Source organism: Leucoraja erinacea, chromosome 7 (genome assembly GCF_028641065.1).
Source record: "Leucoraja erinacea ecotype New England chromosome 7, Leri_hhj_1, whole genome shotgun sequence".
NCBI classification, from domain to species: Eukaryota; Metazoa; Chordata; class Chondrichthyes; order Rajiformes; family Rajidae; genus Leucoraja; species Leucoraja erinaceus.
Window position 1 is genome coordinate 28,968,580 of NC_073383.1, and position 15,850 is coordinate 28,984,429.

Below are 15,850 nucleotides of genomic sequence, written 5' to 3' on the forward strand. Positions count from 1 at the left end.
GATCTGCTTACTGTTCCTACTGTTGTTGTGAAAGTTATGTCTATAGAACAGCCACGCTTTTCACTCAGAAGGTGGTGGGTAAATGAAACGAGTTACCAGGGGAGATAGACACAAAATGCTGGAGTAACTCAGCGGGTCAGTTGAGGCAGGTACTATAACAGCAATTAAATGACATTTGGACAGGTACATGGACAGGCAAGGTTTAGAAGGAGATGGGCCAAACATGGGCAAATGGGACTCGCTTAGTTGGGGCATCTTGGATGAGTTGGGCCGAAGAGCCTTTTTCCATGCTGTATGACTCTTTGATTAATTTAATCTGTTGAAAGCAATGCCTTTGCTACTAAGATGATCACCAGCTACATTTATATCACAACTTTAATATAGGAACTACTCTACAGCGGCGCAGCGGCTGAGCTGCTGCCTCACAGAGCTAGAGACACATGTCCACACCGACCATCAATCACCCGTTCACACTAGTTCTATGTTATCTCAATTTCGCATCCACTCCATACACACTAGGGATAATTTACAGAGGCCAATTAACCTTCAAACTCGCACTTCTTTGGAGATGTGGGACGAATGCGGAGTACCCGGAGGAAACCCACGCGGTCACAGGGGGAACGTGCAAACTCCACACAGTCAGCACCCGAGGTCAGGATCAAACCCTACCGCTGCGCCACTGTGCCGCCATTTTAGGGACAAGCTTGAGGAATTTAAGTTCTAATGAATGTAGTAGAAGCAGTTTTGTTTTGTTTCTTGGAGATGAGGAATTGCTCTAGTCAGGGTTGTGAATCTGTGGAATTCCTTGCCACAGATGACTGTGGAGACCAATTCAATTAATATTTTGTAAGGATAAGATTGACATATTCTTGATTAGTAAGAGTGTCAGGGGTTATGAGGAGAAGGCAGGAGAATGGGGTTGAGAGGGAAAGATAGATCAGCCATGATTGAATGGTGGAGTAGACTTGATGGGGCCGAATGGCCTAATTCATGAAACATGAATTGGAGAGTGCTTTATTGTTATTTTAGTCTTTTTATATTTTGCATTCGGCTATGTAAATTATGATGGATACGACAATTAATTATATTTTAAGCTTATTACACTTCAAGAATCTATGGTTAGTAAAGGTATTTTAAGCATGATATAGAAGTGCATTAAACATACATAGTGCCCTAGTCCTTAAAATGCAACTTTACAAATATCACAAGTCAATGTAATTGCATAAATATACAGTACCCTCCATAATGTTTGGGACAAAGACCCATAATTTATTTATTTGCCTCTGTTCTCCATAATTTGAGATTTGTAATATAAAAAAATCACATGTGGTTAAAGTGCACATTGTCAGATTTTAATAAAGGCCATTTTTATATATTTTGGTTTCACCATGTAGAAATTACAGCTGTGTTCCCCAAATTTCAGGGCACCATAATGTTTGGGACACAGCAATGTCATGTAACTGAAAGTAGTCATGTTTAGTATTGTGTTGCATATCCTTTGCATGCAATGACTGCTTGAAGTCTGAGATTCATGGACATCACCAGTTGCTGGGTTTCATCTCTGGTGATGCTCTGCCAGGCCTCTATTGCAGCCATCTTTAGTTTATCCATTAAATCTTTCTCTTTTCACCTTAAACCTATTTACTCTGGTTCTTGATTCCCCTACTCTGGCTAAAAGACTGCATTTACCCTATCCCCCCTCGTGATTCTTTACACTTCAATAACATCACCCCACATCCTCCTGCACGCCAGTCCTAACCTGATCAACCTCTCCCAATAGTTCAAGCCCTCGAATCCTGGCAACTTACTTGTAAATCTTCTCTGTACTTTGCAGAAATGTTTCTCATTAAATATATCCAATGACTTGGCTTCCACAGCCATCTGTGGCAATGGCCTCTGGTACTAGATGCAACTTCCAAATTAACATTCCTACTCCCTACTACCGATGCAACTTGCAAATTAACGTTCTGGGAATCTTGCACCAGCGCTCCAAAGTCCCTTTGACTCCACACTTTGCTACTTTGTCTTCATCTGCCACTTCTGTAACAAAAATATTGTCCGTAAAAGAGTTTGAGTGAAACTTGTGATTTTGTATTTCAGAAAACACGATGGCATTTCAAAAGATTGTTGGAGGAGCATTTCTTCTCGGGGGTAGTACGCTGACAACAGTTTTAGGTCTTTCTCAGATAATAGACTACAGGGCAAAGAAGGTAAGCTTTATTTCATACTTCAGTGAAAAAATATAAGCATGTAAAAAACATGTATTCAGTTTTGCTCACCGTGCTTTAGGAAGGATGCCGTTAAGCTGGAAAGAGTGCTGAGGAGATTTACAAGGATGTTGCCAAGGCTCAAGGGCGTGGGTGGATAGACACAAAATGCTGGAGTAACTCAGCAGGACAGGCAGGATCTCTGGAGAGAAGGAATGGGTGACGTCTCAGGTCGAGACCCTTCTTCAGACTGATTCGACTATAGGGAGGGGTTGAGCAGACAAAGACTTTATGCCCTGGAGCACAGGAGGATGAGGGGTGACCTTATGGAGGTGTACAAAATCATGAGGGGAATACATAGGGTGAATGCAGAATCTTTTACCCAGAGTAAAGGAATCAAGAACCAGAGGATATCGGTTTAAGGTGAGAGGGGAAAGATTTAATTGGAACCTGAGGGGCAACTTTTTTCATACAGAGGGTGGTGGGTTTATGGAATGAGCTGCCAGAGAGAGTAGTTGAGACAGGTACTATAACAACAGTATTTAAAAGACATTTCGACAGGTACATGGACAGGTAAGGTTTAGATTGATATGGGACAAAAACGGGCAGGTGGGCCTAGCGTAGATGGGGCATCTTGGTCGGCATGGGCAAGTTGGGCTGAAGGGCCTGTTTCCGTACTGTGTTACTCTGAAAATTGAAGAGGCCAGCTTTTCCTGTGTCTGATTCTGCCACTTGGGCAGTGTGAGGCCTGGTATGTTTTCACGTTGCTTCTTGTCCAAGTATGATTACGCAGGTTGAGCAGGTTATTTGTAATAGAGAGCCTCCGGGACTGATCCAGGCAGTGCAAGCTTGTTGTGAGTCGGGGCCAGTACAGGCAGGATTGAGTTGAGATGTATGCATGGAATGTTTGTGAGGAAATATACATGAGTAGGCGGGACGGTGGTGCAGAGGTATAGTTTACAACGCCAGAGACCTGGGTTCGATCCTGACCATGGGTGCTGCATGTATGGAGTTCGTACATTCTCTCGGGTTTTCTCCGGATGCTCTGGTTTCCTCCCACACTCCAAAGACGTACAGATTTGTTGGTTAATTGGCTTTGTTTAGAAGGATGAGGGGAGATCTCATTGAAAACTAGTGGCTATGAAAGGCTAAGATAGAATGGATTTGGAGAGGATATTTCCAGTAGTGGGAGAGAGCAGGATTGGAGGGTACAGCCTCATAATGAAAGGACGTAGTTTTAGAAAGGAGATCGAAAGGAACTCCCTTAGTTAGAGGTTGGTGAATCTGTGGAATTTATTGCCACAGCCAGCGGTGGGGGTAAGGCAATGGGTATTTAAAAATGGAGATTATTAGGTTCTCGATTAGTAAGGGTGTCAAAGGTTATGGCAGGAGACTGGGGTTGAGAAGGAAAGATAGGTCAGCCTCGATTGAATGGCGGAGTAGAGTAGATGGGCCGAATGGTCTAATTCTGCTCTTATGACATGACATGGTGAAAATGTGATCACATCAAACCACTTATTATGGGAACTGGTGAATTATTCAAGTCAAGAGAGTCGAGAATCAAGAGGAGAAAAAAGGAACTGCAGATGCCAGATTACAAAAAAGGACACAAAGTACTGGCTTTGTCCTACCTCCACCTGTCTTTTCCAACTTTCTCCCTCACTACTACAATCAGTCCAGATCCTAAATGTGGAAACAAAGAACTGCAGATGCTGGTTTACAATAACTAAAAGGACACAAAGTGCTGGAGTAACACAGCGGGTCTGGCAGCATCTCGGGAGAACATGGATAGGTGATATTTTGTTCAGACTTCAGAAAGGTGTCGAACTGAAACGTCGCCTATCCATGTTCTCCAGAGATGCTGCCTGACCCGCTGAGTTACTCCAGCGCTTTGCGTCTAAGAATCAAGAGAGTTTAATTGTCATGTGTACCGACAAACAGAACGATAACATTCTTCTTTGCAACAGCATAACCAGTCTATAAACAAAATACACATAAATAACATATAATAAACAAAAATTCAATAGATTAATAACCCTTAAATACTAGTGCAAAAGATGCCCAAAATCCTCAGTGCAACCAAAGACAGCCTATATTCATAGCTGAAGTTAGACTCAAGAGAGAGTTAGATAGAGCTCTTAAAGATAGTGGAGTCGGTGTGAGAAGGCAGGAACGGGGTACTGAATGTAGATGATCAGCCATGATCACAGTGAATGGCGGGGCTGGCTCGAAGGACCGAATGGCCAACTCCTGCACCTATTGTCTATTGTTAGTGTGGAGTGTTCAATAGCCTGATGGTTGTTGGGAAGAAGATATTCTTGAACTTGGAGGTCACAGTTCTCAGGCTCCTGTACTTTCTTACGCATGGTAGGAGTGAAATGAGAGCGTGGACAGGGTGGCAAGGGTCCTTGATGATGCTGGCTGCCTTTTTGAGGCAATGTTTCTTGTACATCTCTTCGATGGTGGGGAGCTCAGTACCCATGATGGACCAGTGGTGTCCACCACTCTCTGAAATCTCCTTTGTTTCCAGGATGCTTTGGTTTATAACAATTGGGATGATCAGGCTTTGAGGCTTCATAAAGAATTCATTGCCACAGGCGCTGTGGAGGCCAAGTCATTGGGTATTTTTACAGCGAAGATTGATAGGTTCTTGATTAATAAGGGCATCAAAGGTTATAGGGAGAAGACAGGAGAATGGGGTTGAGACGGAAAATATATCAGTCATGATTGAATGGTGGAGCTGATTCGATGGGCCGAATGGCTCCTATGTTGTATGATCTTATAGTCTTACAGTGTTGAAAATTGGAAAAAGGCCAGAGAAGAACAGAATGGTGTGAATTGCAAGTAGGTTAATATAAAGAAAAGGCCTCACATTAGTGAGTATTTATCACTCATCAGCAGTTAATTAAAACTCAGATCACCATTACCAGCTGTACAAACTAATCACATCAAACAATAAATATTTGAACAGCTCCTCTCTCAATCTCGGATTCTTCTCATTCCCTTCTTTCGCCCGCTCAGCAATTAATTTGAACCTTTGTTGAAAATTACCCCAAATCAAATTTACCCATAATCAAATTTTTTTAAGAGATAGAGCATGAAGCAGACCCCTCAGTCCACAGTCCACGCTGATAATACTAATGTAGGGAGGCATGGTGGCACAGCGGTAGAGCTCGCCAGAGACCAGGGTTCGATTCTGACAAACGGGCTGTCTAAATGGAGTTTGTACGTTCTCCCTGTGGATTTTCCCCGAGTGCTCCGGTTTCCTCCCACACTCCAAAGGCGTACAGATTTGAAGGCTAATAGCATTCAGTAAAATGTTCCTTATGGGGAGGATAGTATTAGTATACAGGGTGATCGCTGGTCCGCACAGACTCAATGGGTCGAAGGGCCTGTTTCCGCGATGTATCACCGGTCCAAAAACCTTCGACCACATTAGTTACATAGAAACATAGAAATTAGGTGCAGGAGTAGGCCATTCGGCCCTTCGAGCCTGCACCGCCCGCTCAGCAATTAATTTGAACCTTCAATATGATCATGGCTGATCATCCAACTCAGTATCCCGTACCTGCCTTCTCTCCATACCCTCTGATCCCCTTGGCCACAAGGGCCACATCTAACTCCCTCTTAAATATAGCCAATGAACTGGCCTCAACTACCCTCTGTGGCAGAGACCTTTCCAGAGATTCACCACTCTCTGTGTGAAAAAAGTTCTCCTCATCTCGGTTTTCAATGTTATCCCGCTCCATCAACCAAACCCTACTCACAAGGGACAATTTACAGAGGCCAATTGATCTACAAACACGCACGTCTTTGGGATGTGGGCAGAAACCGGAGCACCCAGAGAAAACCCACGCGGTCACACCTATTCCTTTTCTCCAGCAGTTCTGCCAGACCCTCTGAGTTACTCCAGCATTTTCTATCTATCTTTGCATATAGACCAGCATCTTCAGTTCCTTCTGACACATTTTTTCTAGAATGGAACTTGACATCTTGTCAGAACCTGTGGGCGTTGCATAGAGCAGCTGCTTACAACAGCGGAGACCTTGGTTCGATCCTGACTACGGGTGCTGTTTGTATGGAGTTTGTATGTTCTCCCCGTGATCAGGTGGGTTTTCTCTGGATGCTCCGGTTTCCTCCCAGACTCCAAAGACTTGTAGGTTTAATTGGATTCTTTAATTGTAAATTGCTCCTAGTGTGTAGGATGATGCTAGTGTACATGGTGATCACTGGTCGGTGCAGACCTGGTGTGTTGAAGGGCCTGTTTCCACGCTGGATCTCTAAACTAGACTAATTATTCCTCAATCTTCTGATTATAGGCCCAGTATCTGGGCCCCAGCTGACACTTATTGTCTTCACGAGACCCAAGAGTGAATGAAGTGGGAACAGTGCCAAAAACAACAGGTTAAGTATAGAGCAAAGCTTCCTCTCCACTGTTCCATTACACACTCCCATGGCAGAGGCAAGCAGAAGGGTTGCTCCATCATGGTACACCTGTGCTCAAACAGAGTGCAAGGTTGCTGCAGAGAAGCAGACATAATCCTCAAAGATTCACGGTATTCATGTGGTGGAAATAATTTACAATAATTGGTGTGCGTGCAAAAGATCACAGGCAGCCAACAATGGGCCATTATGGACTCCACCCTTCCTGAGGCCATCTGTTGCCGGACTTGATTTGTTCTGGCCTTTTCTTGACGCCTGTTTATCCGCCCCCACCCCCCACACCCCCTAGCTCAAGGGTTCCCAACCTGGGGTAAACTTATCCCCGGGGGTAAATTTTGCCTACCCAGGGGGTAAATTTGTTGATTCTGGATTTGTACATATTTTTTCTCATTGACTGACTGTGTTTGGTTCTGGTATATCGGTATCTGTTCATCATTAGTTGTTCATACATAAGTGAAATAACATTGTTATGTGCTATTAAAGATGCCAGGGGTAAATGGGACGGAAATGGTTGGGAACCCCTGCCCTAGTAGTCCTACCAGTTCTACTGTTCGCATCCTTGTATCCCTCTCGTTAGCACATCTTCCCCAGCCAACAATGGACCAGTATGTACTTCACAAGGTCACCTGTTGCTGGCCCTGTTTTATTGTGGCCTTTTCTCACCAACGCTGATCTTTCAGTCCGAAGAAGGTTTGTTTTCTCCAAAGATGCTGCCTGCCTCGCTCGCTAAGTTACTGCAACATTTTGGGTCTGTCTTCAGTATAAACCAATAAACCAGCATCTGCGGTGCCTCCAAACGCAAAAGATTACAGTGTCCTACTTAAAATTCTGAAATGCAGACAAACAGGTTCTGCAGAGGTTATTATCTTGATTATTCTTTTCAAACTTAATAGGTTTCAAATTGGCACATGAACTGACTTTAGACATTAGAGATACAATGTGGAAACAGGCCCTTCAGCTCAGCCACGCCGACCAGCGATCATTCCATACACTAGCACTATCCTACACACTAGGGACAATTTACAGTTTTACCAAAGGCAATTAACGTACAAACATGCACGTCTTTGGATCCGGAGCACACGGAGAAAACCCACGCAGTCACAGATGGAGCGTACAAACTCTGTACAGACAGCACCCACAGTCAGGATCGAGCCCGGGTCTCTGGCGCTGTGAGGCAGCAACTCTACCACTGTGTCACTGTGCCGCATTTTATATTTTCATTGAACTTCCACATGTCAATAAATATACACGAAAGCCAACCCCTTATTTAGTCAATTCATACTTTGAAAGCTTGTACACAACTGTATGATTATTATCAAATCATCAGAGGTTGCTGTGCAGAAGTGCACTTTGTATTGTTAATTACATTTTTTTAAGTATTGAAGGTTTTAATAAATGAATATGATCTGAAAATAACTCCAGTGAGAAAATGAATGAAATCGCCATCTCTAAGTAATTTGCATGAAGTCCAGCATGAGACTAAAACAGTGATTACAGTGGAACTTGGACGTTAATTGTCTGGTCTTGAAAAATGCACTTTTGTTTGGTAGTAGATGATAATTAATGGGTCTCGTTTGCTGTTAAGCTCCAAATTGCAAATGTCTTGATACTGTATGTTCAAGAATTTGCAAGTCTAATCATGTTCCTGTAGGGGTAAAATTGATATAATCATTCCTTATGAGTTTGTATATAAATTTGAATAAAACATTTAGTCTTCATTAAACTTCTCTATCTCCCCTTGGAGTGAGAAATTGTGTTAGAAATTAACCAAAGTGAACCCATCATTAATATTTCTTTTCAACTCTTTTATTTTCAACAATTTGTAATAATAAATATGTGCAAAAGATTCACAAGCCTCCTGTAGGAAACACAAATGATTCTGGAATTTTCATTTCGCCTACTTAAAAAAAAAAAATGTAAGCAAAAAATTGTGGCAATAATGGAACTTATTGTAATGTAAGGCATCTTTGGTCTGTTGGGCTGAAGGGCCTGTTTCCATGCTGGATGACTATTACTGTCGAAAGGAAAGATCTGATAACTGAAAGTTGGCAATGTTTACCTTTAATTACATGTGCAGTGGACTTGGTTAATGCTGACAGGGGAAAAAAAATGTCTAAAGAGCAGAGGGCGGTGGGTATAGGCAACGAGTTGCCAGAGGAGGTAGTTGAGGCAGATGGTCTAATAACATTTAAAAGGCACTTGGACGGGTACATGAAAACGTTTAGAGGGATACTAGACTAGCCCAAGTGCAGACCCGTTGAGTCTGCTCCCCCAATGCACCTTTTCCCTACCCCTAGCCCCTACGGGAGGCGCTGTCATCCAACTCCCAAATGTAAGATTCCAGCACTCCCCTTGCCTCCCTCAGCAGTGATCTTTAAAACAAATTCCAATTGCACTTGCCCTGTGTGTTGCAATAGCAAATCGCCCTCCCCCTGCTAGTCTATCCATTGTGACATCATCAGTTGAAGCTGCCATTGTGACGTCAACAGTTGAAGCTGGTCGGTTTGAAATTCAAGGTAATTAATCAGTAATGTCGAGAAATAAAGCATAAAATGTTCAATGAAAGTGATCTCTGCCTCGAGGGGAAAAATGTGAATCAGAATATGTAAAAATCTTGTGAAAGTTGGCTTTTTTAAAGCTTTAATCGCGAATAACGTGTCAAATATAGGATTAAATCTTCATTGAGGCTTGTCTCTGCTAGCTGAGCCATTGTGACATCATCAGTTGTAACTCGTGGTTTTAATTTCAAAGTCTTTTGACTTAATCAGTAATGAGTCGAGAATAAGTCGAGAAATAAAGCATGAAATGTTCAGATAAGGTGCTCCCAGCTTCAACGGGAAAAATGTCAATATGTAAAAATGTTATTGTTACTGTGTAGCTTTTTCACGAAGATGTAAAGAACCACATATATACACACGCATATACACACTAACAAGATAAAAGTTTTAATAAATACTAGACCAACTGGGAGCCGTTGTGTCCCGTCCACTCGACGTGCAGTTACGGGGGGAGGGGAGGTGGCCTGCGGCATCACATGTACACTAACGACCCCCACACACACACACACACACACACACACACACTAACCACCCCTCTTGATATTATATTAATATTATTAATTCGCTCCTTTTACCCCATCCCCGCCCTATCCACTCGCGCATAGCCCCCAGCTCGCAGGCGTGCCTAGAGAGGGAGAGGGAGGGGGGTTAAAGAGAGAGGGCAGATATAAGGGGCAAAGACAGAGGGAGAGGGGCAGAGAGAGAGGGGGGAGAGGGGGGGGGAGAGAAAGGGGGAGAGGGCGGGGAGGGGGCGGGGAGGGAGGAGGGGGAGGAGAGGGAGGAGGGGGGGAGAGGAGGGGGGGGGAGGAGGAGTGGGGGGGGGAGGAGCTGGAATGGGGAGGGGAGCTGGGGGGGAGGAGGGAGGAGGAGGGAGGAGGGGGGGGAGGGGAGGAGGAGGAGGAGGGGGGGGGGGGAGGAGAGGGAGAGCGTGTGTGGGCGGCGCTGGGCTGCGGGAAGCGCTGGGTACCGGGAATTAATGCATGAATCCGATAAGGCAATTTTGGACTCCACGGGATAAATCTCTATCGAAATATCTAAACATTTTACTGTTAATGTTGGCGTGTCGTTTTTAACGAAGATGTGAATACACACAAACAAACAAGTACACACACACACACACACACACACACACACACACACACACACACACACACACACACACACACACACACACACACACACACACACACACACACACACACACACACACACACACACACATCTACAACCAAGATCAGAGTTTTAATAGTTACAAGACCAAGTGGGAATGTTGTGCCCCATCCATTATTATTAATTCGCTCCTTTTACCATATACCCACCCTATCTGCTCACGCATAGACCCCAACTTGCAGGTGCGTCTAGAGAGGGCGAGGGAAGAGGGTTGATAGAGGGGGCAGAGACTGATAGAGAGGGGCAGAGACAGAGGGGCAGAGAGAGAGAGAGTGAGGCAGAGAGAGAGGTGGGGGGGAAGAGGGTGGGGGAAGAGGGGGGGGGGGGGGGGGAAGGGAGAGGGGGTGGAGGGGGGGGGGAGGGGGTGGGGGGGGGGGGGGGGCAGAGGGGGGGGGGGGGAGGGGGAGGGAGGGAGGGGGGGGGGGGGGGGGGCGGGGGAGAGGGACCCGAGGTACAGAGAGATGGCGAGCGGCGTCACAGGGCCGGGCTGGTTCCTGAACGCAATGCTCCCTCACCAGCTCCAGGATCTGCTCCAGCCTGGGTCCAATCTGTAGCAGCAACCTCCCCACCATGCGCCGGTCCGAGGACTCCCTAGCGAGGGGGGTGCGGCCAGCCGGCCGGCCACCAAAGGACTGCGAGTTTGGCAAGTTCATTCCGGCAGCGTTTTTTGTATAATGGGGGGGGGGGGGTGAGGGGAGGAGGGGAGGTGGGGGAGGAGGGGGGGGGGGGGGGGGGGTATCAGATTTGTGAACATTTTCATTAATAACTCAAATAAAGCACAATTTTCAGATAAGGCGATTCCGGACTCCAGGGGGTAAATCTCTACCGGAATAAGTAAAAATGTTGCAGTTGTAACATTTTTAGGGTGGAAATGTCCCACACTGGAGGGCTATATGGTGAGGGGGAAATTATAGAAACCTGGGTTTGATCCTGACTACGAGTGATGTCTGTGCGGAGTTTGTATGTTCTCCTGTGACCAGGTGGGTTTTCTCCTGGTGCTCCGGTTTCCTCCCACATTCCAAACACGTGCTTGTTTGTAGCTTAATTGGCTTTTGTAAATTGTCCCTAGCGTGTCGGATACAACAAGTGTACGGGGGGTGATCATGTTCGGTGCGAAGTCGGTTTGCCGAAGGGCCAGTTTCCACACTGTATCTAAACCAAACAGTTTGCAACATCCACCATCCCACTCCCCAAACTGACGTCCCACAATGACCAGTTACTGCTGCAGGAGACTTCATTGGTGCTTGGGAGGATGACTAAATGGCATCTTGGATTCAAGAACAAAAGCAAAATACTGCCGGTAGAATCATACGTGGAAACAAGTCCTTTGACCCAACTCCTCCATGTCGACCAAGGTGCCCCATCTAAACTAGTCCCATTTGCCTCCGTTTTGTCCCATTTCCCTCTAAAACATTTCCTATCCATGTACCTGTCCAAGTGTCTTTTGAATGTTGTTATAGTACCTGCTTCGACTACCTCTTCTGGCAGCTCGTTCCATATACCCACCCTCTCAGTGAAGTATCAAAGGTGACTAGCCAATGATAGTTTTATGAACACTACCAAATTCAACACTAATTAATATGTATAGCTGCTGAGAATGTCCGAAGAGTTTTTCCACAGTTCTTGTTTTGTACATATTTTTTTTATTCTGAATAAAATTCATTTTTGGAAAAACAAAACATTCTCTGAGTGAAAGGCCGACTGGGGCTTATGCTGTGACTGCCTGTAGATCAGGCTCATGGTAATCGCTTCAGAAATTTGCCTTGATTGCAGTAAATGAAACAAAATTTCAGAAATAAGATCGAACGCACCAAAACGCACGCACTTTTATCAGATGTGACTGAGGAAAAATTCCTAGCACAAAGAGTCTTTGGATATTACTGAATATTGAACATAAGACTGTATTTTAGTTAATGAAGTTTGAAGAAGGGTCTCGACCCGAAACGTCACCCATTCCTTCTATCCAGAGATGCTGCCTGTCCCGCTGTGTTACACCAGCATTTTATGTCTAACTTTTAGTTAATGAACTTGTTTCGAAACTGGTGGGAGATTATTGTCATAAAATGTCAGGCACTTTTGATGTGTGGTCTCAGTGTTATTAATTGGACACGTGGAAAACTGTGTGTTTGAAGTCTTGTTTCATTGTCCTGCCATTTGAATTGTCCAGGTCCGCCTTTCCTGTGTAGAAGCATCGGAAGTGTTGAACAGGGAATATCCGGAGAATGAACTCCCGCGTAGAGAAACTCAGCTCTTCACCCTGCAGACCACTAAAGAATTTGATGTCCTTATTGTTGGGGGAGGGGCAACAGGATGTGGCTGCGCTCTCGATGCTGTTACTAGGGGTAAGTAGCGGCTAATTTTCAAAAGTATTCAAGATATGCATTTCAATGTCGCTCTTTTGTAAACACAGGAAACTGCAGATGTTGGAAACTGGACTAAAAAAAACTGCAGATGTTGGAATCATGATAGGCGGCAGAGTGGCAGAGCGGTAGAGTTGTTGCCTTACAGCGCCAGAGATCTGGGTTCGATCCTGACCACGGGTGCTGTCTGTGCGGAGTTTGTACGTTCTCCCTGTGACCTTGTGGGTTTTCTCCAGGTGCTCTGTTTTCCTCCCACACACCAGGCGTGCGGGTTTGTAGGTTAATTGGCTTCGGTAAAGATTATAAATTGACCCTAGTGTGTAGGATAGTGTTAGTGTACAGGGATCGCTGGTTGGCGTGGACTTTCTGGACCGAATGGCCTGTTTTTGCGCTGTATCTCTAAACTAAACTAAAACTAAGTTAAAGAAACTGCAGATGTTCCAACCTTGACTCAAGGAACTGCAGATGGAATCCTTAATACAGGAAACTGTTTCAGGTCTCCCAGCTACAGAAAGGATGTCATTAAGTTGGAAAGGGTGCAGAAGAAATTCATTAGGATGTCACGGGCTTGTACGCTTGAGTTATAAGGAGAGGTTGGATAGGCTGGGACTGTAATTATGCTCCTGAAGCTTAACCCGTTAGTCCAGTTCAGTAAAATACTGTCAAGCACTGGATCAACTAAATTCTTTATTCTCACTCACAAACAAATTTCAGCCTCGTGCGAATAGACACCTCCAGACAGTCAACACAGTCCCAAGTGCATCTCCAGAAGGTCAACCTCGATCCACGTGGTGTCTTAGGGTTTTTGGTACAGTAGATATTCATACTCTGTCGCAAAATGCTGTATCAACCTATCACTTGCCGGGCTTTGCCCCGCCCCCCCACAGCCGTCTGTCCCCGCCTACTATGATCAGTCAGAAGAAGGGTCCCGACCCAAAACGTCACCTATCCATGTTCACACAGATGCTGCCTGACCCGCTGAGTGACTCCAGGACTTTTGTGTTTTTTCGATTGGGCACCGCTCATAATGCTTAGAGCGTGGACTGGACTTTCAAAATGGCGCCAAAACATGGCTCTTCTTGCATTGGGGATCAGTGGACTGTTTCTGTACAATTTGCTAATTGGGATTGTGCTTGGGTGTACCACTACTTTACTACATCATATCTAAGGAAAGAATTTCATTGTCCGTTTAGATATGTGACTATAAAAGCACCATTAATGATTTAAAATGCTAAATTTCTTTGTTCTGCGTCTTTATGAAAACTTCCAGCCTGCTGAAAGATATTCGAAAGATGTACCTTCACATAGTTGCTCTCCCAACCCCCATCCCTCCACCTTCCTCACTTTAACACCATCAATTTCCCGCGGTGTCGCACGGCAGAGGACATCCCGAGATGCTGTGGCTGCAGTGCCCGCTCGGAGGACCCGGAGGCTCGGCGGATCACGGTACCGTGAGGGAGACATCAGACGAGAGGAGCAAGGGCCGGTAGGAGGGTGATCCGGGGTAATGCTGCACGATTGGCTGCAGGAGGCTCCCCGGGACACAAAGATGGCCGGGCCAGGAGGGGGACGTTAGTTCGCGGGCTGATCCGGTCGAAGCTGACGGAGGAAGGCCCTGCAGGAACCTGGGGCTTTCCTGGATCAGGAACTGCTCCAGTAGACCGAGTGCGCGGACAGAATTTTGAAAATAGAAACATAGAAAAATAGGTGCAGGAGTAGGCCATTGGGCCCTTCGAGCCAGCACCGCCATTCAATATGATCATGGCTGATCATCTAAAATCAGTACCCTGTTCCTGCTTTTTCTCCATATCCTTTGATTCCTTTAGCCCAAGAGCTAAATCTTGCTCTCTCTTGAAAACATCCAGTGAATAAGCCAGTTCGGTATTCCGAAAAACGCAAGGAATCATGGGATTTGGCAAAGGTCATTCGAGAATCAAAAAAGCGAGGGGGGTGCCTGGTAGCGGGGAAGAGCGGGGTGTAACAGCGAGAGAGAGGGGGTAGATGCGAATGGGAGACAGGGAGAGACGGTGAGAGGTGGGGGAAGAGAGGTTTCAGTCAGACAGACGACCACTGGTAAAGCCATGGCTCGTTGCTTCTAGGAGAGTCAAGAAAATGTTCTCAATCGAGAGAATGCAACTTCAGAACCCCCTCGTCTCGACCATGCTGGAGATTTCCGCGGGCGCAAGGAACAAATGACCTAAAGTTTACATTGAATGAACTGAGTGTTCTTACCGTCATCGTCGTTCACCGGCGTTTAGTGAGAGTGGTTGGATCCTGGGATCGAGGAGTCAACGCCCGACAGGTGAGCGGCCCGCAGTAGATGGTGCCTTTCCGCTCACCGCTGGATGAACTGACACCTCTACTCCCTGGGTTGGGCACTGTCTCCTCGATCCCGCTGCTCAGCGGCGGCCGACTCGGATTCCAGAGCATCGCTGATGCCTCACATCCACTCCTGATCCCCCACCGCCTGTCCGGATAATGTGACTGACGTTGGTTGAGCTGAAGCTGGGATTCAACAACTCTCACAAAACGCCCGTGTACGACGAGGACGTTAAGAACACGCAGTTCACTCAACGCAAACTTTAGGTCATTTGTTCCTTGCGCCCGTGGAAATCCCCGCTCCCATCCATCCCAACCACGGCGCAAACGTCTAATGTGTGGGAAGTCTGAAGGAGTGTCTTCTATCCAGAGGTCCGCGGACAGGTGCGACGGCCCACGTCCACAGGTAGCGCGGCGGGGAGGCGTGGCCCCAGATCGACTCTGCTTGCGCGGCGACGGGACGGGCGGTGTTGAGCTGGAGTTTGCAGCTTCCTCTGGCCAATTTGCATGCCTTTTCCTTGGGTTTAACACTCCTTGATTTACCTCATCAGCCACGGTTGAGCCACACTTCCCCGTTTTATTTTTTCACCAGACAGGGATGAACAATTTTTGGAGTTCATCCATGCGGTGTTTAAATCTTTGCCATTGCATCTCCATTGTCAACCCTTTAAGTATAATTTGCCAGTCTATCCGAGCCAATTCCCGTCTCATACCTTCAAAGTCTCCTTTCTTTAAGTTCAGGACCCTAGTCTCTGAATTAACCTTTCCCACTCTAACCTCTCACTTTCCATCC

The 15,850-nt window shown here is 45.9% G+C and overlaps 1 protein-coding gene across 1 annotated transcript in view; it reads left to right on the forward strand.

Annotated features, from left to right (window-relative positions):
- The window catches only part of gpd2 (glycerol-3-phosphate dehydrogenase 2 (mitochondrial)), an 86,185-nt gene that overhangs the window by 16,174 nt on the left and 54,161 nt on the right, over positions 1–15,850 (forward strand). The window contains exons 3-4 of the mRNA XM_055638085.1: positions 2,101–2,210; positions 12,546–12,720. Coding sequence (XP_055494060.1) covers positions 2,109–2,210; positions 12,546–12,720 — 277 coding nt within the window. The 5' untranslated portion in view covers positions 2,101–2,108. The remainder of the gene's footprint in view (positions 1–2,100; positions 2,211–12,545; positions 12,721–15,850) is intronic.